Raw genomic sequence first — 21,983 nt, 5'->3', positions numbered from 1 at the left:
GTCTTATCATTCTTTACCTGATGTCTTGTCTTGAAATCAGAAGTGTGTGCTTAGTTGCAATTTTATTGTCTTTTGCTCATCTCCAACATTAAGTAATCTACCAATACTGAAAGTCAGTTTGATGATTTATTTCTTTTGAAACTTGAAATCAGGCTGTGCAGTCTTCACTCTGTAATAATTTAATTTCAATACAACAATTCTTTTTAAATTTGTTTTCCTTTCCTGACAAAGAGTTCAAATGTTCCTTTTCCTCCTTCTTCCTCAGTTTATCATTAACATTCAAAGTTCTTTAAAGCCCTTTAATGTCTACCATGTATGACCTTCTGTATGAGCGGTGGTCATATTTTGTGTCACTGCTGCTCTTGTAGTCTCATGCTTGGGTTTTTTCTATGTGGAGAGACATATTTGTTTGGTGTGTTGAGATTAATTTGTCGAAGATGCTGAAGTCTGGATGTTTTTATTTCCATTACTCAGTTTTACTAATAATTTTTCTTTATTTTAAATATTTAGGTTAAAATGTTCACCATAATCAAAGGTGGCAGCATCTAATTGAGAAATGTGACTTACATATATTCCTTCCCATATATGCTCTCTTCTGAGTATCTGTCCCTCAGCAAAATTCTCTCTGTCAGTGAACAGAGTATTGGTATCCTTTGCTGATATGGACATAAATTCTTCTACTTTATCTAGCTTTCTTTTTTTATTTAGAGTTGTTTAATATGAGAGTCATCATAATTGGGGGAGACTTAGAAATACTTGGTACAGTTCCTGTTCAGAGGGTATTCCATGGCAGAGACATTACTTTGCTTCTGATTGATAAGATCCTAACACTTAAAAATCTTAAAATTTCTCTTGATTGTCCAGGACAGCAAAAGATTTTTTTCCCTCATCTTTTATAATTACTATTATTATTAATAGTAGTAGTATTATTATCAATTATCTCTTCCAAAAATTGAGGTAAAGTTATAGGTGCAGAGAAGAGCTCATTGCACTTCATCACTGAAGATATTACGGATAAAGCTTGCTACACTCAGCCATTTTCTCCCCTTCTGCTTGTTCGCTGTGTTTTCATCTTCCTTGTTGGTCTTATGTCTGTCAGTGGGATGAGCTCACTAGTGGTAGTATTCTTCCCGTCTTGTCAATCTTATGGCAAGTTCACACCAGAGCGGTAAGACTCTGAGACCACCCAGGGACTGTGCTGTGGTGCTGAGGCTGTTTTGTGGCCACAGTGAATGTACTAGGAGAATACAAAGGTAGCGCCTATTCTCAAATTATCTGGGTTTTTTTCGCTGCTCTTTCAAAGAGCTGTAGATGTGAATAGCTGCTCTGCAAACCCCCTGTGTCTCTACACCCCAGAAGTATGCTAGTTGCAAAGGTACAGTGACTGAAATGTGAAGTATTGTGCAAGGATTACCACTTAGTGGTTGAAAGGTTGCTTGTGTGGAAATAGGATGAATGTGTTTTGGAATTGCTTTGTGTTGGTGTCTTTAAATCCTGATGAGAGTCCCAGAAAAGCAGACTTTCCCTCCTGAGCAGATCACCTACAAAGCCTTCAGATCAATTTGTGCAATCTTTTTGTGCTGTACACGGCTCTCATCTTATTCAGTGTCTATGACTGTAACTCTTAAACAGAGAATGGAAACCAAGTCATCTCTTTGGTAAGGAGATTTTAATAGCCTCTTGCCCTAGAGAGAGCTGTCCTCCCAGGTTAGAGTGGAAAGTATTGGAAAGGCACTGTGGGAAAGATTAGTGAGGGGCTCCTTTACCAAGCCACGGTTGCAATCAATAGAGGCTTTCAGCTGTCAGTGCAACCAATCCCTAAACCATGAGCACAAATATTTACTTCTGCTGAAAACAGAGGGAATTTACAAAAAAGATAAACATATTTCCATTCCTTTACTTAGTCATAGAATCAATATAAATGATTTGAGAATGTGGAGAATTCAAAGTGCTCCAGGATAGTACTCACTTGGATATACAGCTTATTTTCATAGACCAGAGCTTACACTCTGCAAGGAGGAAAATATCAGCACAGCATGTCACTCTTGGCAAAGCCACTTCTGATGTGCATGTGCTTCTTTAACATTTAATCTTAATCAGGATGGACCCGTATCTCTCCATAACATTTAGCTTGCTTTCTTTTGTGTGACAGAAAGTGTAAAGCTGTCGATAATTTTTAAAGCATCCATTCCTGTGACACCTGCATAATATTTTTTAATATTTGCTGAATTGATAATGTTCATGGTAACGGAGTATACTGTGCAATAAACTGCTTTTGTGGCTGATTAAATGCCAAAGTGAAGTGGAGGAATTCAGCAACTGCAAAAGCCGTTTATTTAGTGTATGCCAATGCCATGAACATTATTCCTGTTACACAAGATTTGCTATATCCTAATGTACAGAAGTATAAAAGAAGTTGTTTCATTTTCTTGTGAGGGTTGCAATTGCTCTGCTGCTTCAATCTCACACTTCACACCAATATGACATATGGGAACATAGCTAGGTTGAGTGGCTTGAGAGAGAGGCTGGTTTCTACAGTAAATAATTACTTAAAGGAGTTCTTTGTGTAGGAAAAGCATTATGTGGCTGGGAGTGCTGAACTAAATTCACTGTAGTATGCAAATTCTCCAACTTCGGCCTTTCAACTTTCAATAGGAAGACTCTCTTTTGCCGCTGTGGTTTTCCCTTGAGGGCTTTGGCCTGGGGATGACAGCTGTAGTCTTGATTATTGGCTTAACTGGGGATTTGCTGACACATATTTGCTGCTATTGTTCTCCCTTGCTGACCAGTGACACCAACTGGACCACTAACAGATAAAAAGCTGTAGCCATTTCCTGTCATGCTTTGTGTAACCTTCATCTCCAGATGGAAGTTGCATGAGCTGTAGGTAATCTTGGTGATTCTGTCAAGGGGAAAAGAAATTTTTGGTGCTCAGATAGGTTAGAAGAGACTGATTTCATCCTGCTTGGATGAAGTAAGTACCTCATTGACACATAGTTCTTGTGCCATGCTAATCCTTGATGATAACGCTAGTTACAGAAACTTCCTGCAATTCAACTAGATACAAAATGAGAAAAAAATTATGATGATTTAATTGACTTCTCTCTTAATATATGTTATATATGTTGCCTTCTAGAAATGAAGGGCTGCAGTGATCCTGAAGCACCAAATCATCATTCTTCTGATTATTTTTTTCATATTGATTTAAATACTTCTGTTGATTTTTCCATGGGTTATTTCTTTTCCGTATTTTCTCATGACTTCTCTGACTGAGGGAGGGTTGTAGGCTTTTTAATTACATTGTTATTCGTGTTTTTATTACCCTCAGAGGTGATAATCAATTGATTTACAGTTTAGCTGCATTCATTTCTTTGTATAGAAGAACCTGCAGCAGGGAAAGCTAGTATTGTGCCTTACAAACTGAACAACGTTATCAGTTTGCTGTCCACAGGACCTTCAAGAGTTGCAGTCTGCACTCTTTCATTGCAGAAGATTATCATTTACTGGTATAGAGCAATAAAATTTTCTTGTAGCATTTCTCAAATTCGACTACTAAATTGCATGTGCAAGTGAGTGAACACAGATAAATAAGGCTCTATTTTATAGTTTTCTTCTGTTCTTCATTACCCCTGAAGCTGGATAGTGTGAACTGCTAAGTGCCTGTTGCTCTGTAAATAGGCTGGGACTAAAATACGTAGGAGAAGGATTTCAGCTGTGTGGGATGGATACCACTAACTTATTTAAAGCCATATACCCTCTAGTTACAGTTTGAATACCATCCAGGAAGAGGAAAGTGTTTTCTTTATTCATTTGGAATTACAGTTCTAGACACATCTTCTGGGGTTGTTTCTTGTCATACTTCTTAATGTTTGCTGTCTTGTGAAGCTGCTTCTGATTACAGAGCATGGGATGCAATGGTAGTAACTCCATGGTCACTGAAGTCAGTGACTAACAGAGAGGCGATCCTTCAATGGTTCCCTTTGCAGATCACTGTGTGTGACAGTAAAGCTGTGAAGACCCTCCTGTCTTCCAGGTTAACTCCCCTGTTACTATTTTATTCTCAAAGTGCTTCAGACTGCAGTTGCTTAAGAACATGATTTTGAGAATACAAACAATGTACCTAGGCATGGTACGCTAGAGGCAGGTGGAGTAAAACACAAGCTTTGTGCTGAGGAGAAAAAAAGAGTTTAGATTTTATTCACCACACTTCCACTTTTATGCAGGTATGCCTGGTGCACTGGGGAAATTGTTTAGGAGCGATCAATCCCTGTGTGAAGATTGCCCTGTAATACTGCTAAGGTCAGTGAGACCTTGGTTTATTTGCCACGTAAGTACTGCTTGAGTGAGTTAGAATACTCCAGCACCCATAGGAACAACTTTAACGTGCACACTAGAGGTTTTCCATGTTTTAGGACTGTGATTTCTTGCACAGCTTGCTCATTTGGTGCAGATCACATAGTGGGGTGTACTAATTGAGTTTTCATCAGCATTATCACTCTGACTTTGATATAGCTTGAACACTTTGTTGTAGGTGTTCAGGGTCATAAATTAATGTTCTATCTGGTTTTGCATCTCTCAAGCAAAGTGCTGCTAGAAGTTTTTGTAGTAGCGATCCATTACTGCAAACTTGATCATGCCATTGTGTGGTAGTGCTTTCTGAGGCTGCATATAATTCATGTGAAGTATATGAGAAATAATTGCAGCAGCCTCTGTCAGGATTTGCTTTTCTGATGTGATACTGTCTCCCGACTGAATCCCGCTGTAATTTCTGTGAAGACAGATAAGAACTCATGAGGCAATTCTTCTTCCAACTACCTTTGCGGGGCTAGGGGCTGGCAGAGGACTATAGTCCAGTGGCTGGAATGTAGAATTAGGGTACCAGGTTTTGTCTTCTGTTTTGCTTGTTTCTGATACATGACTTAGTCTGGGATTTAGTCTTTTCATCTGTAAAACTGAAATAATAATACTTACAATTTCAGATTTACAGTGTGCTTTGAGACCAGCAGTGAAATACAGCTCACAGTAATGTACTTATTGCATTCTGTTTGTAGATGTTACGAGCAATATCTAGGAGAAATTACAATAAAATAAAGCCAAACATACTGATTTAAAATCAAACTGGTGAAATCGGGCCTGAACTGGTAAAAAGTTACGCATGTGCCAATTTTTCACAGAAAATTCCAAGGTTATAACTGTTAATAGGGGGAAAATGGCTAATTTTTGTCTCTTTAAATTTTGTGGTAGAGAAAATAAGGTCCTTTGATCTTTAAATGAAAGCTTCCAGAGTCATTACATTGAATCAGTTAATCTCTCCCAGTAGCTACCTTATTCTCTCTTCCTCATGGGCATCCTCTTTCATGGTCTCAGTGCTGAGCTTCAAATCAATGAACAAACTGTTATTGCTTCTAACATAGCCTGGCTAGTGATCTTTCCTGCTTTCATGCATTGCCAAGCTCTTACCTCAAACTTTGGCACATTAAAATGGAGAAGAGGCCCATAATGCTATGTGTGTGTCAACCAGGCTTTCTCCATCATCTTGTTTTATACTCTATGGGTCAGGCAGTCGCTCGCCTCTTGATAAGAGAGGTCTGTCAGATACTGCATGTCCTATCATTCCCAAGTGACATATGTAGTTCAAAGCAGGTCATGTGCACAGCAGTGACTGTGAGTATCCTTGGTCATCCCCTTATTTAGTTTTAAAAAATACTAAGCAAAGAGATAACTGATCTACATATCTGTCCATGAGATAGAAAGTGCACACACTGCATAAAACTCAGGAGCTGAGGTTCTGGAGCAATGTCTGTTCTTCTGCTCATGTTATTTATGTTCTTTTATGTGGAGCTGTAACAGTATACAATGAATCTTGTGTAAGTTCTATTTGAGTATCTTTGTGGGTTTAGGCATAGAAGTTAGGTGCTTAATCTGTAATGTAATTAAAAAATAACTCCTCCTATCTTCCAGGAAATGAAACAAGATGTGGGACAAGGAGAACATTTTTAGACAATTTTGTCCTGAAAATGTAGTGCTAGGCATTTTCTCAAGCATTTGACACAGTTCTTTATTAGAAGCCATCTTGCATTAAGAAACAAGAGTATATTTCTTTTCACCGATAAGGACAGATTTGATGGTTTTGCTGTAGTGTGTTAAACCTTAAAGTCTTCTGTGCTTCTTCCAGCAACTTCAAAGATACATCCCTGAAAATAAAAGTGAATCACATAAGTCATCCTCTTTCTGTGACATATATATATACAATGCATCCAGTGTGTGCTGTATGGTAGCAACAAAAAGCACTGGGACTGGAAAGTTTACTGGCCTGAATGCTTCCTACTTTGACATGGTTTAACCAAGCACTGTACAAGGAATAAGTAAAACATCCCTGAGCTACCAACGCTGTTTCCAGCACAGATCCAAAACACAGCCCCATACCAGCTACTGTGAAGAAAATGAACTCTACTGCAGCCAAAACCAGCACATACTTGCACTTGAACCATTTTGTGTTGTCTGTGCTAATCATCCATTCTTCTCTACTTCCTAAGCTTATGGCTAGATCACATGAACTACTTCAGAATGAGAGTTCTGCTTAATGTCTGTGAGAATGGTGCAAAATTGGTTCCTACCTTCTGTGAAATTTTGCACTGCTTTATCAGTAGTATTTCCCTTTTTGTTTGATCGTTATTTGAGGCCAGAAGTACCAGAAACCTGAATAGAGGATTTGATAATTAGCCAGAGCTAAGCCTTTCCTATTTGTGCTGTCTTTACTCAAGATCACGCTGTTTCTAACTCTCTGTTTAATAGTATTCCAGATTCTGTTATCAAAATCCTTCAGCTTTCTCCAGTACTTTGCTGCCAGGTTTCTTGTAAGTCTGAAGGCCTAAGAGGTCCTTCTATACCTTAGATATAACATTTCCTAATCCCCAAGGGTCCTTTAAAAATCATTTTATAAATCAGGCTTCTCTGTTTCCACAGCCATGTGTAATTGTGCATATACCTTTTTAAAGATACTTTGGAGGCTGAAGACAATTAAGAAAAAAGCTCAACCTAACTGAAACTGAAGTATCTTGGTATTACTATTTAACACTCCAGTATCATCTTTGTTAATTTTATTCTGCACATAACTTCATCTTTCTTTTTTCAATTTCTGTGTTCTTTGAAATGTTAGATTCCATCCTTAATTGTCCCATGCTTGGGAGGAAAAGAGACAATTGTTATAGATGAGTTGGTCAATTACAAGAACAGTCCTAAGGATGAGCAAAGCAAAGCTAGTATACTTCCTACACTGGGACTCCTAGGAAATCCTAGAGAAGGATTGATAAATGCTCTTATACCTTTATGAAACTTTGAGGTTCTTAATACATTTACATACCCTCATGTCAGTCTCAAGTCCCCTCTGTCATGATACCATGGCAAAAAGCCTTAAAAGAGAACTCTGAACCTCCTTGTACTTTATGGTAAACCAGTTCAATGTGATTCTTCACTGGAGCTGGTAAGAATAAATATGTAGTAAAAGAGAACTAAAAAACCCCCAAAGTTTAACAAAACCCCATGTAACCACAGTCTAATAAAAGTAAAACCTCAGTAAACGTAGCAGTATGTATGTATGTATGTATATATAAAACATGAATTCTGTAAGTAAGTTCCAATTTTTTTTGTGATGAAGTTTTCTCAGCATAGTTTTATAGTTCTAAAAATGGAAAATTGTGCCTGTTTTGTGTCTGATACCTACCAGTGTAATTTATTACTGAAAAATAAAAGGGAATTTCATCACATAAAGAGCACAGACAAATCTTGTTTCTCATCAGAGCTAATACAATTACATATTGCTGAAAATTGTGCAAACACAAAGTATGATTTCTTTTTACTCTGCTGCTCATAGATGATAATACCCTCTAAGAAAAATGGCAATTAGTTATACTTATCATAAATAGTGTACTTTTGCTACTGCATTTGAACATCTCAGAATTGTGAGTGGAGCATTCATGCTTTACTGGTGACGCTAAATAGTAGGTTTTTCAATGGCTACAACTGTTACTGCAACCCTCTCTAAAATTAAAGGAGGCTAGATTTCTAACTGATGTACCTTCAAACATGAAATCTCTGTTAGGTCATACACAGTCTGTTTTGATGAAGAAGGAAAAGCACATCAAGTCCCACTCATGTCCCTTTGTAGCATGTTGTGTCTATATATCTGCATTCTGACTCTAAGAAATAAGCTATTTTTTTTTTCCCACTATCAGGTCTTATGGAAACCTCCTCTAATACAGAATGGGGAAATCCTTAATTATGAGATTCGCATGCCAGATCCACGAATTGTCATTCCTGCGAACACTTCATCAACGTTAAGTCATTTGGTGACTAATCTTATACCCTATACAAACTATTCAGTCACAGTAATAGCTTGTTCTGGAGGTGGTGGCTTTCTAGGAGGCTGCACAGAGAGTTTGCCTACAAACGTGGCTACACCTTCAACAGTTCCTCAAGGGGTCAGTCCGTTGTCTGTGACTCCAGTCAGCAACTCCTCTATTGCCATTTCTTGGCAACCACCACTAAGGCCAAATGGTCCTCATCTGAGGTATGCTCTTAGTTGCAACTGAGATCGTGATTTTCTTCCCCTTACATAAATCTGACTCAGAAAATTTTGAGTGGTGCAAACTTTATGATGTGATCGCTTAATTTCTGATTTCTTGAAGTTCCTCTTTAGGGTTAAGGAGTCAATGAATAGACTCATGGAAAATGGGTATGTCTAGAGGCAGATAGTAGTGTGAGCTTTGAATTGTTTTGAACTTACAGAGTTTGGATTATTAAAAGTAAGTGTGCTGTCTGTACAGGAAGGCTCTGGATCTTTCAAATCATTGCTGTAATATTTGCAAGGTCATAACTGGTTTGGGCTACAGCATCAGCCACTTTTTGGTGACAAGTTCAGGCAACATTGCACCAGCAAAATGACAAGTATGAGATCTCTGTAAACATTGTTTACCACATCCAATATTCAATACTCTCTATAGGATATTCCACATAAAGTGACCATGTGGAAGTGTGATAACATGGAATAATCTTAAAAACTTAATAAATCACAATGTGTGTGGGTAAAATGGAAGCTAAAATGCCACGAGTTTGGGGGCAAAGCAAAAAATGGCAAAGGCAAGGAAGTGCTGGGTATAGCAGACTGAATGTCACCAGAGTAACCAGGGAAAGGCATCTCCTCTGAGACTTGTCTGGAATGCTGTGATGACATCAACAGATTGCTTGAATCTGTTGACTTCTCAGTGTGTGTGTGAGCACATATCTACGTTAAACATATATCTGAACACATGAAGATTTATAAAGCCGAATGTATTTTTATATATACATGATTCAAAATGTCAAACAAGTCTTTCGTTCTAGAAGTTGAACATATTGTGAAACATTGTGCATGGAATTATATTCCTGTGCTCCATATGCTCTGGTTAGTAGCTCTCTTCTAGATGCACTGATGGGTTCAATAATTATCGTGTAATGCTATTTCAGTTGCATATGTTATTACAGCACAGTAGCTTGACTCTTTCTTCAGGCTTAATTAGGGCACAATGCAACTGAATGAAATGAGGATTGCTCTCTAGTAAAATTTGAAGTTTTTTAAAAGCAATCCCTGTTATTCTGGGGTTAACAACATGACCATTTTACCTTAGATTATTGAAGTAATTCAGCACGACCTACAGCTACAAACTTCATTTCCTTCATGGTGTGCCATGCTGCCCTCAACAAGAACAACCACTGAAGCAGCTGCTCTGTACAGCATGATGGAGCAAGAAGTCTGCAGCAAGCAGAGTAGCAACAGCAGCTGCCAGTGGGGGTGATTTACACATGATCACCATTCAGTGTTCAAAAAAAGGTTTTGACGTTTCTTGTGACTTGTCTATGGAATATATTGGATAGAATATGCCAGGATTGTTCCTAATAAAACTACAGAAGTCTGTCTTTGGGCTCTTTGGACACTGATGAACCACTCATGTGGGAACTTCTTCCTGGGATATAGGTCATTTGAATGATTTGAGAGAGTTGGAGTTTAATTAGTTTTTACTATTTAATTTCTGAGGTCGTACTCCTAACTTCCATAGTAATTTTGTTTGGCATCACTTAGGTCAATGAAACAATGCCTGTTTGTACCTGTTGAGGATCATTCACCAGACTGAAGGGACAGCTTCTTGGTTGATTTTTAGTTCTGAAGCAATGCAAAATCACTGCATACAGTAACTATTAAATACCCTCTTAATTCAGGGTTTCAAATCTGGAATGTTATTGTCCAGCATTCCCTCGTCAAATTGGAGATGATCTTAACATAAAAAAGATAAATGTCAACTTACAGATAAAGCCAGTGGTCAGAAAAATCATTGCAATGGTGAGGCAACACACTCCAAAGCGTTCTGCAGAGTGCTTGAACACAGAAGAAAACATTTTCACAAATAAGTGCTTAAAATGAGAGTCTTTAAGATCTGCCTTAGTATCCATATGCTTTTGGCTGGAATTGAACAGTAGCACTGTTCCAAAATGGAGTTGCAGGGAAGGGATGATCCACAGCAGTTCCGTACTTTAGAGAATCATGTTGTGTATTTAAGTGAATAGACATGCACATGACCTATTTTACTGGGCATCAATGGAAACAGTGTTGTAACTATAGTTGGATTAAAACCACAGTTCACCATTGAAAGCAACCTGAGACTGATTCTGTAACTAATAGGAAGAGTATAAACATTTGGTGTCTTACAAAGAAAATGCCACCATCAAATTGAAATTAAAAAACCTGTTTTAAAAGTCCTGTGAAATATAATTAAAAAGAAAAATCCTAAATATTTTGAACAAAGCTATATAATATTCTTTCCTTTAGAATATAGCTTTGCATGTAATCCCTAGAATGATTAGGGAATGCAATATTAGTTTGTGCAAGCATTGTTTTGTAAATTCCATAATGGTTTTATATGAAAGATGATGAAGAGTGAGTAATGCAGAATGGGCAGAAGGCATGTTTTCCAAATCAGGCAATCTCATGGTTGACCTGATGAAAGATGGGCTTTAGCTGACCTGCTGTTTGGAACAGAGACAGGAATGCAGCTTCAGATACCAATTAAAACCAGGATGAAACAGTTTGGTGTTTCAAGCTCACATCAGGAATGTCAACCCAAACACAAAGGTGCTTTGCTAAGGTCTACAGATGGATCAGTTAACTCATTCTATGCCTGTTTGCCACCAATAATTTACACTGTGGTTATTTGCAAACATGTTACACGCAAATTCACACTAAAGTTGCTATTACTAGTAAAGTAATAATAACAATGCTATATGTTTTGGCACATTTGCAAGAAAGAGACATTGTCATTTCAGATTCTGGAGCAGTCTGTGCATATCAGATGGCATCAATCAAGTCTGCGTAAGACTTGACTGCTACTGGGCTGTTTGGGCTTGATCTTCATAGCATCTATAAATCATTAAATACACTCATTTTTTTTCAAATGGAAATGCTTAATTTTCTATTTGCAAAGTAGTTTAAGTAATTGAATGTTTTAAATCATGAAACATTAAAAAGAATGTTTATCTCAGAAAGTTTACAGCTGTAAAAACAAAATGATGTGTGCCTTTAAAAAAACTGTGTGGGTTTTTTTTGTGTAATAACATTAGTTGAGATAATCCCAGTGTTCTGCTTGTCTTTTGTGTTAGATATGAGCTCCTGAGACGTAAAATCCAGCAACCACTTGCATCAAATCCCCCTGAAGATTTAAATCTGTGGCACAATATTTACTCAGGAACTCAGTGGTTTTATGAAGATAAGGGTCTTAGCAGGTGAGATTACAAAAACTATAAAAACAAATGCTGGCATTTTGTATAGTGTATGTTTAATAGTTCAAAGTATTTCTTGTGTCATTATGTAGTGAACATATTAATTATGTAATGAAATATTTTTTGTCATCGTCTTTGGTATTAATCATTCTCATATACAGGCATTTATTATTAGACTGTCATTCTTAACTCATATTGTTTTGTTCTAAAAAACAAATGAAAATAGAGAACTTGTGGAATTTTAGCATTGATATGCTCATGCAATCAAACCCTTTAGATTCATGTGTACATATGCTCTAGATTCATGTGTTGGCAAAGTCATAGCAGAGGCAGAATGGCTGTTTAAGAAGTCCTAGCTGGAAAACATTTGAAACTTGTTTCAGCATTGTTTTTCTTATCTGGCTTTAAAAGTGCAGATTAAAAATTATTTTAATATCTCCAAAGTCAAGAAGAGTATTTATCACACTCTCAGCAGATCTAATTTAAAGGCATCTTTGTGTTAGCTTCATGATAGTTAAATGCAGAGTGTTGAGAGTGGGGAAATGGAAGGTGAATTCTGTTTCTCAGTACAAAACAGACCCACTGTGTAGTACAGAGCAAGATGGTTGCTCTTGATCAACCTTAGTTTCTTGCATCTCAAAGTCAAGGCTACCATGCATGAGACAAGCAAATGCACATATTAAGAACCCGTAATAGGAATGTCAGCACAGATTCCACATTGGGGTTTTTTTGCAGGTAAAGTTTGAGAAACATTCATGGATGGATTCAAGAAGTGTGTGTTCTCTGTGCTTTGGTGTGGTCTATGAGGACTGCGTGTCAATCATTACCATTCAAATATCTACTTATTATGATAAAAGCTGTGTGAGCATCCCTGCTGAGCAGAATGTGAACCAGCAGAATATGGCCTTTAATTGTGACTGTTGTGTAGACTGAACCAAGCCAAGGGCTACTGCCTCTGGTTTTCCACTGCCTACTTGGTGAAAGTCACTGCTCATTTTCACCCATTGCAATAGCTGACATCCATTGCAATGGCTGACATGCAATTGCCCGATCCTGCCCATTTCTTTCAGCCATGTTTAAGTTTTGCATACAGTTTCCTTTAGTTTTAGTTTAGCTCATTTCAGCAGCACTGATGTGTGCAGCAGTTATGTTAGCAGTTCAGAGAGGGCAATAAATTCTGAAAGGGACTTAGTGACAAGTCATTAGGCACAATGACCTTTTGGGTTGAATGAGCTATGACCACAAAAGTGTGCCTAACCCTTGGACACACCTGAACACTTCTTTTGTGGAGGGTTCTGCAACCTGCAGCTACATTTTTGCAGTCAACAACTTGGGTTGTGGCTGGAGGGAAGGTACTGCAGAGAGACTCAACCTTTACTTTTTGCAGAAAGAAAATCCGCATATCAGCGTCTATTTTTATTTGTATCATACTTTAGGCATGTTTCAGAATTACTGAGGTTTTGTTATATTCCTGACAGAAGTCTGTGTTTGCAATGACTTTTTTCAGATGGCATCTTCATTTCTAGTAGACTAAAGTCAAACTTATTTTAATCTTTGGAAATACGAATCAAATAATGAATCTCAAAGTCTCATCATAAACTTGCAAAGCTAGATACTGTGCATTTTTGCTATAGTGTCCGGGAAAATACTATATGTTTGCAAGCAACAGAAAATAATAAGTGGAAAATAAGGTGTGTTATATGTATCATCACCGTTCTACCATGCTTCTAGTGACAGTTGAAGCAAATGAGCTTCCATTAGCTGGCTTTATTCTCAATGGGACTGTTATAGCTTAGCTCTTTTAAAAATCACTCTTGATCATTGCATAATATGGGGTTCTACAGTGAAGCAGTTAAAAGAAAAAGTAGAAATATACACTATGTCTTTTTCTTTTATGGTGAAATCTGTAAATATCAAGCATTTGCTGCGTGTTCCTTAATGTAGATGTTTATCCCAAAGTACTGCAGCCTCAGTGAAACTTTGATGATTCCGTATTTGCATGGTTTTGTGTGAGGCTTTTTATGATGTTAGGTTGTGAAATCCCACTTAATGTACATTAATACACCTCTTGGTATTAAGAAGAAATTTTGGAGTGACAGTCACTTGGTTTACTAAATATACATAAAATATTTAATAAATCTATACACAGTTCAGAAGAAAATTACTTTGTTAAATGAGTTTGCATTCTTAAGGCACTTTTAAAATTATGTTTAGTTGTAGGAGAGTCCTGGCTGTGCAGTGAATCTCTTTTAAAAATTAGACTCTGCAAGTTAAAATCAATGGGTTTCCCAAAAGAGGAAAAAAGCCTCATTTGATTAAATTCTGATCCAAATTTTGGCAGGTTGCCACTGCTGTAATTACGTATTGAATTGAGCTATAATCTCTCAGCACCTCAGAAGCTACAGCTAGGAAGAAGTGAAATAATGTGTTTTATTTTTGTTACCATGCTAATCACACTGAATTATTGCAGAAAAATAGAACCCTTTTGTAGAGTCTTCATTGGTTCAGAAGATTGCAGCTGAATTTTTCAGACCGTGGCGGGGCAAGAAATAGCAAAAGTTTGGTGCAGGGAAAGGTTCACAGCAAATGTTTCCTACATCTCTGTTTTTTGTTTCATTTAATTATTGTTTAAATGTTTCAGGTACACAACATACGAGTACAAGCTCATAGTGCACAACAAGGTAGGATATACATCAGGCAAAGAAGTGATAGCTACTACATTAGCAGGATTACCAGAGAAAGGAAGCATCCTCATTGCACGTGCTGTTAATCATACTGCTGTAGAAGTGGAATGGTCAAAACCAAGTAAGTGTGCTTAGTATTTATTCCAGTAACTAGATGTTAACATGCCATCACTTATGTTATTCTTCCTTGCTCTCATAGGAAACACAGTCCTTGTCTTGATTTATAATATACCTAAGTGTCCTTGAAAGGAGAAAGAAGAAATAGGGAAAAAAATGTGCACATTTTGCTATTTCTCAGTCATGTTCATATTTATTATATGCCATTTCTGCAGAATGAGAATAGTGGGAGTGAAGAAATAGTTAGTGCAAACTCATGAGAAATCTCTAAAGCAGTACACACAATCCTGTTGTCTTTGTGGTGTTTTTCATCTCTTCGTATAAAAATTTATATTCCTTCAGGATGAGAAGATCCCCTTTCCCTCTCATTTTGCTCTGTTCCTTAAAATTAATTTAGCCAATTACTCTAATTACTTTGCTAATGCAGCAGCAGGGAAGTTCTTCATGACTTCCGTGCAAATGATTTTATAAGGACTGGGTGCTGAATTGCAGCAAATATAGTCTCCTTATTTTATAATTGCATGCCTACATTAAGCTTTCTTATAGAAACTGATTGTAATAGATCTGAAGCAGACCACTGAAGTTTCATTACTTTAGTAATCCCCTGAACTTCTAGATGTAGGTAATCCAATCTGGTTTTATTTTCATTTGTACCTCAGAAGTTTCTTCCATGTATGTTTGTGAATGCAAAAGTTAAACGCCAAGACAAAGCCATTTATTATTTAAGTACCTTATGTATTGTATTACTTCTCATGCTGCAATAAGCTTTGTAATTATTTTGTATACCCATGTTTCATTTTTGTTATAGATAGTAGTTTTCAAATGGCTTTCTTAGTTTCTCTGGGAACTTGGGAGTCCTTAATGTAAGTTGCCTTGCTATCTTTCTTTTTCTGGAAAACCTACTGAAGTATTTAGGTCTTGTATCTTGTAACTTAAAAATAACATATTCTTGATTAAAAATTTCCATGACAAAACTGTGTATTATTATATCTGAAAATGCTAAATGCTTTTGGCTTCTATCAATGCTCTTTCCCAGCCAGCTGAATGCTGTTCAGTGGTGCAGTGTGTCATCTAAAGCAATATGTATTAATGCTTAAAGGTTTTGTCTTAATTATTCTTTTCATCTTGATGTCTACTGGAAAAGCAGTTGCATTTGATCAGATCCAAACTGTCTGACAAAGTACAGATAACAGGCTACATCTGGGTTACTAAAATGAAGAAGCAAGGCTTGACTGGAATCTTTGTTATCCACCAGCTCAGACCAGTGAATGTCCTTCCCTGTGTAGCCAGAAAATTGTAGTATTTGTAGTATTTTCTTTTCTCTGGGGGAGCTAGTGCTGGGCAAGACACATTTTAGGAAGAAACATGAGGAGCTTTTTTTTTCTCCTGTAACTATAACACTTCTGAGTATATTGCAGCTTTACACGTAGACTATACTATCATGCTTGTTCTGAAATAACACATATACTGTGTCCAGTTCTAGGTTCCCCAGGACAAGAGAGACATGAAGCTCCTGGAGCAAGTCCAGTGAAGGGCTACTAGAATGATTAAGGGTCTGGAGTATCTGTCCTATGAGGGACAGATTGAAGGTTGAGGGAGCTGGGTCTGTTCAGCCTAAAGAGAAGGCTTGGGGGAGGGAGGGACAGATCAAAGAATATAAGTATTTGAAGAGAGGATGTCAAGAGGATGAGGCCAGACTCTTCTTGGTCATGCCAGGTGATAAGACAAGAGGCAATGGACATAAACTAAACCACAGAAAATTGCACCTGAACATGAGGAGGAACTTTACTGTGAGCATGACTGAGCATTAGAATAGGTTGTCCAGAGAGGTTATGGAGTCTCCTTCCCTGAAGATATTCAAGAGCCATCAGGATACAATCCTGAGCAATGTGCTGTAGGTGACCCCGCTTGTACAAGGAGGTTGGACTTGATGACCTCCAGTGGTGTCTTCCAACCTCATTCATTCTGTGAATGTGTGGGTTTTGATTTTCTCTATGGCCAAAAGGCCATCTGTATGAAGTTGAGTGTAGCTATAATTTAAGACATAGGCACTTGCCCCTTGTTCATATTTAGAGGAAGATCTCATTTTGCTTTCTTCCTTCTATCTGGGTGAAGTTATCCTCTCGCAGTGGCAAGCTGCACACCATTGCTAGCAGTGGGTTTCACCTATTAATTTCTTTACTTCACTGATTCAATTGTCATCAAGTGGATTTCTAAGAAAGGAAGCTTTCTCCAGTATTAGCATGATTTTAATGATTTTGACAAGTTTGAAAGAGCATCACTTCTTATAAGGTTGAAATTGAAGGCACTTGATGGAATCTTTGCCTTTTTTTAAATAAGAGGGTCTGCATGAAATTTGCTTTTTACTTCACAATAAATGTTGCTGATAACAACCTTGCTGACTGAAGATTTCATAGTTGATCTCCCAATGTTTTTCCTTTCTTAGCACTACAAGATTTGCAAGGAGATGTTGCATATTACACCCTCTTCTTGAATTCTACTGATGATGGAAGATCTCTAAAGATCCAGGCTGATGTAAACTTTACAGTCATAGGTGATTTGCAGCCCAACACAGAGTATGAGATACATTTTGAAGTTTTTAATGGAGCTCACAGCATCAGCAGTGACACTGTGCATGTGACTACCTCAGATGGAGGTTGGTTAGCCATGACTATGGCTTGGCTTAAAATCTGAGAATGAAATTGATTGATTTTTGTTAGGGTTGAGGTCAGTCATCCTTCCATTATAAAATTTACAGTATAAAAGAAATAAAGGCTAAAATGCTTAAGTGCTGGTTGTCGTCATGTGGTAGATCAATAAATGGTCCCACTGAGACAGCAGCAAAAGCTCTAATAGCAGATATTAACCCAGTTTTTTCTCATCTTCTCCCACATATTCCTATCTGTGTGCACTAAGTTTGGAACTGAGTTCATATCAATAAATGGTGGAACTTAGAAACAATTAATGGGGGTTTTAAAAGATTTGCTCTGTGAAGCGATGTGCTTTTGACATGACAGTCATACACAGGGCCTTTCCTGAGTCACCAGAAACTCTAGGTGTAAGTTCAGCCTCTAAGAAAATTCTTTATGAATCATTTCTATGCCAGTGGGCAAATGTGAGGTGGAGGAAGGTTAAGGATAAAATAAAAATTAAAAAATTGTGCATCAGAAATGTGTTTAGAATGTTCTTTCTAATCTTTTTGCTTTATAAAGTCTCATTATAAACATTATAATATCATTACCTCAGAAGCAAGTGTTCCAGGTCATTAGCAAAGCACTTTAAGTGAGAATTCCATTTCCTTTCTGATGCCAAAGGTCAGCACCTTTTGTTTATAAAATAGAATTGATCGTAATGGCAATTTTTCAACTTGTTCATATGATAAAAATAGGATTTTGCATGGTTCTTTCTGACATGCTTAGATAACTATGTAATTTAATGCTAAGGGAGGTGTTGTGTAGGTTTGTGGTTTTTTTAAGTAAGTGTTAGACTTCATCATTACCTATAGTAATCAACATTCAACACCATTTACATAATGACAGTATTGCATATTGCTTCAGCTATAAGGCTGATAATGTCATGCTCCACCAGGCATAAAGTATTTTGGTCTTAGGTTATTCTTTAAAAGCAAAATTATTCTTTTTGTTTTCTTTCCTCTATTTTTTCTTTTTTTTTATTTACTCTTTTTTTAAGAACTGAGATTGGGGCAGACATAAAAAATAGTATTTGTATGTTGGAAGTGCAGATGGGTGAATAATTTATCATTATATCTCACTGGTCACATACTGCTGATGATTGACACTATGTTGCTGTATAAAGCATTTTGCCATCAGCTCTCATGGTTTCTAACTGAGAGTATAATAAGTCAATTTACAGAAGACTACAGACTGTGATAGCTTCATCAGAGGCAAGTAGATAAGCAGTGAACCCTTTGCTAAACCTAACTACTAATCTGCATTTGGTTAAACAAGTGCTTTTGCAGAGACAGCTGGAGTTTATTCAGTTTCTTCTTTTATTTCTAGAGCCTGAGGGCATGTTCCCTCCAGAGGTTGTCATCATCAACAGTACAGCTGTACATGTCATCTGGACATCACCTTCAAACCCAAATGGTGTGGTCACAGAGTACTCTATCTATGTGAATAATAAGCAGTACAAGACTGGAATGAATGAGTCGGGCTCCCTCCTTTTAGCAGATTTGTCTCCATTCACTGTATATGATATACAGGTTAGAATATCTTTTCTGAGTTATGTAATATACTTCAGGTTTACGTGTATTCCCAAGCAGAATATTCTTTCGTGAATTTCTTTACATAGATGGGCATATATTTGCACTGATGTTTGTGTGCTTATACATACAAGGCATAAATGTGTTTTCAGCATATTTTAGGTGTGTCTACACATTACAAATTTCCATTATCTTTTTTAAACCATCAAAACTCCATTTACTTTCTCCTAAATGCTCTGTGCTACATTAGCAAAGCTCCAACATATATTACAAAAGAGGCAAAGATTCTACTCCTACTCATTAAAAGAAAATTGCAATTGTTTTAGAAACATCAGGCATGCGTAATATATCAGCACAGAGAAATAATGATGTTGCATTTGTCATTCTTCATCATTTATTTTCTCCTTATCCTTCTAAGGAGGAAGAACAGCTGATCTCTGAAATCACAGTAGTACTTTTTATGCTGTTAAAAAGTACAGTATTTTTCCTTTGCTTTTCCTTTTTTCTATCTTTGCCTCTCTATTCATATATCTAGCAAAAGGCAAAATACTCTGCAGAATAACAGAAAAAAAAATCTTTCTGTCCCTAAGTTATACTAATATATTCAAGAAATGCAGTTTGACACTTAATTGTAAGTATTCCTATTTCATTCAGTTTTCATTTGCATTATATATGAGAAAGACTTAGTAGTACCACGCATACTTCATTCTGAATCTGTGCATTCCATTACCACATAAATAAGCATCACAGACAGGTACACCGTAACAGATTTCTGTGTTCCAGCCCCTCTGAAACAGCAAACCTCCATCCATGAATACACATATGACTTGCTGAATGCCACTTGGAAACACATTTGTCTTTTCTCAATAACAATGCAAATTCAATGCACTGCCTCACTTATAGACCCTCTATATTAATTTACCATGGCCACCTTCTATTGCTTGAGTTGTTAATTACTCTTCTCTTCTGCTTTCCAAGTCTTAATACTGGATTTATATTTGCATCAGTATAATAGGTAAAACCAAAATAAACTGGGGTTTGGGTTTATTTTGATTCTTTTTCATGTTCTAGAAGCTATGCTACTTTCAGTGCATATGTGTCTCACTGGTAATCTTACTGCATTATCTTTCATACTTTGTGCTCTATTATTTTGAGTAACTTATCTGTTAACAATACAATGTTACTGCCCTTCACTAGCTATTTCACTTTGCCTCTGCTTAGTGTAATCCCGAGAGCTGAAGGAATAAGGTTTTAGTTCTCTGGCATTTTTAATAACAAAGTGTATGATTCCTATTTGCATTTTGCACTTTTAATTTTCCAGAATAGACATGAAGGAATAGAAAATATGAAGGAAAAGTTATTCTTATTTTTATGTCAGAATATATGGTAGGCATAATAAACTTATTCAAGGCCCCAAATCAAAGTAACTTTTTTTACTATTATGTACCAGATTCTACATATCCAGGCAGAAAAACAAATTCACTGCAATTCTGTTGGTGATAATAGACACCAGCAATTGGTGCCAGAGGGCTGCATGTACCCTTGTTTAGAAAATGGTGTGAGAAAGTGTGATACAGTGCAGTGTATTGCAAAGCTGCAGTGTTTTTCTGGCTGTATGGAATCTGTCACATGGAGAAGAATAAAGTTGTGGGTGAAGAGAGAAGTCTAAACTGTAGCAGAGCTAAATAATTTCTGCAGCTGAGTATGTAAAACTCATGTTCTTCTTCATCAGATTGAAGTCTGCACAATGTATGCCTGTGTGAGGAGTAATGGGACCCAGATTACAACTGTGGAAGATGAGCCAAAGCAGCTGTCAGCACCCATTATTCACGTAATTGGCTCAAGGTACTATGCTATAGGTGGTTTTTATATATCAGAGGAATTTGTAGCTGGAACGGGGACCAAAATTTCAGGTTGTGTTCTCTTGGTTGAGTAAGGTGCATGAAAGAATTATGAATACACTTTGCAAAAAAAATCTTTCATAGTTGTTATTTTTGGTTTTAGAGTTCTTGGCCAAAAGAGTAATGGAAAAAGTCTAACCCTTGGTTGATTGTACATACCCATTTGGGTGTCACTGTGCTGTGATAATAAATAAAGCATAAGTGGCAGTAGTTAAGAGAAGTGCAGGGGAATGAAAATTATCACATTTTGCTGTCAGTTAAGAAGAAGAAGATTAATGCTCAGGGAGCAATGCAATGCTGATAACAGAAACTTAGAATAATTGTGGGTAAAAAAAGTCACCTATCACAACAGTAAGAATTAGTAAACTATCTTAAAAGTCATACATATCTATGTCTCCTTGAACCACTGTTTGCAATATGCCTATTCACTACATCCGCAGGCAATGGCAAACTTCTAAATTGTAGAGGGAGGTTCAGATTTGCAGTCCTTAGAAGCAGCCAAATAGTAACATATACAGTGATTCTTTGGGAGTTAATATTTTCCAAATGCAGACTAAAACTAAGCTCTGTAATGCATTTTTCAGAATTACACCAACAATAAAACAGTTTGCCTCCTGTGTTTATGGCATTGTTCGTGTGATTTTATTACGCTTCTGGTAGAGTATGCCCATTAGCAGTCTTTCTTTTCTAGAACGATTTTTTTTTTAATTAAATAACAAAACTCTACCATCTGAGACTTCAAAAAAGGCCAGCAGAATGGACTTGCTTCCTCAGTCTCTTAAGGACTTTGTTTTGCTGTTCATCATGACTAAATTTAGCTTGAATTCAGCATTTGTCTCTGTGTAAGGATGAAATTAAGATTGCTATTTTTCTGTCATATGTACAGATACAGTCAAAACTTGTTTGATTTATAAGAACTCAGTTCAGGATCTCATCTTTTGCCTTTGGCTTTAATTTCTGTATGCCTTTGTCTGTATTGTCTCTACTGCAAACACTTATGTGTGTTTCTGCTATTATGTATAGACTAAATATGTCATAACCCATGAATGCAAAAGGATCAAAAATGCCTTCCTACTTTATAATCTGCTCAGCCAGAAAGAGACTCTGTTTCTACACTGCCTTTTCCTACATGTCATATTATCATCAGCTGTTCTTATATCCCAAAAGAATACTAACTACTGATCGATTGCCAGGACATGTCTGGCCGTGGCCTACATGTGCCCTGGGTAGTTCATTTATTTGCCACGGTGG

The 21,983-nt window shown here is 37.0% G+C and overlaps 1 protein-coding gene across 1 annotated transcript in view; it reads left to right on the top strand.

The window, feature by feature from the left end:
* The window catches only part of USH2A (usherin), a 375,630-nt gene that overhangs the window by 240,279 nt on the left and 113,368 nt on the right, over positions 1-21,983 (top strand). Inside the window, exons 41-46 of the mRNA XM_034060823.1 lie at positions 8,235-8,569; positions 11,689-11,811; positions 14,450-14,613; positions 17,056-17,265; positions 18,629-18,831; positions 20,564-20,676. Coding sequence (XP_033916714.1) covers positions 8,235-8,569; positions 11,689-11,811; positions 14,450-14,613; positions 17,056-17,265; positions 18,629-18,831; positions 20,564-20,676 — 1,148 coding nt within the window. The remainder of the gene's footprint in view (positions 1-8,234; positions 8,570-11,688; positions 11,812-14,449; positions 14,614-17,055; positions 17,266-18,628; positions 18,832-20,563; positions 20,677-21,983) is intronic.

This window comes from Melopsittacus undulatus, chromosome 3 (assembly GCF_012275295.1).
Source record: "Melopsittacus undulatus isolate bMelUnd1 chromosome 3, bMelUnd1.mat.Z, whole genome shotgun sequence".
NCBI lineage: Eukaryota > Metazoa > Chordata > Aves > Psittaciformes > Psittaculidae > Melopsittacus > Melopsittacus undulatus.
This window is presented reverse-complemented; position numbering and strand designations above follow the sequence as displayed.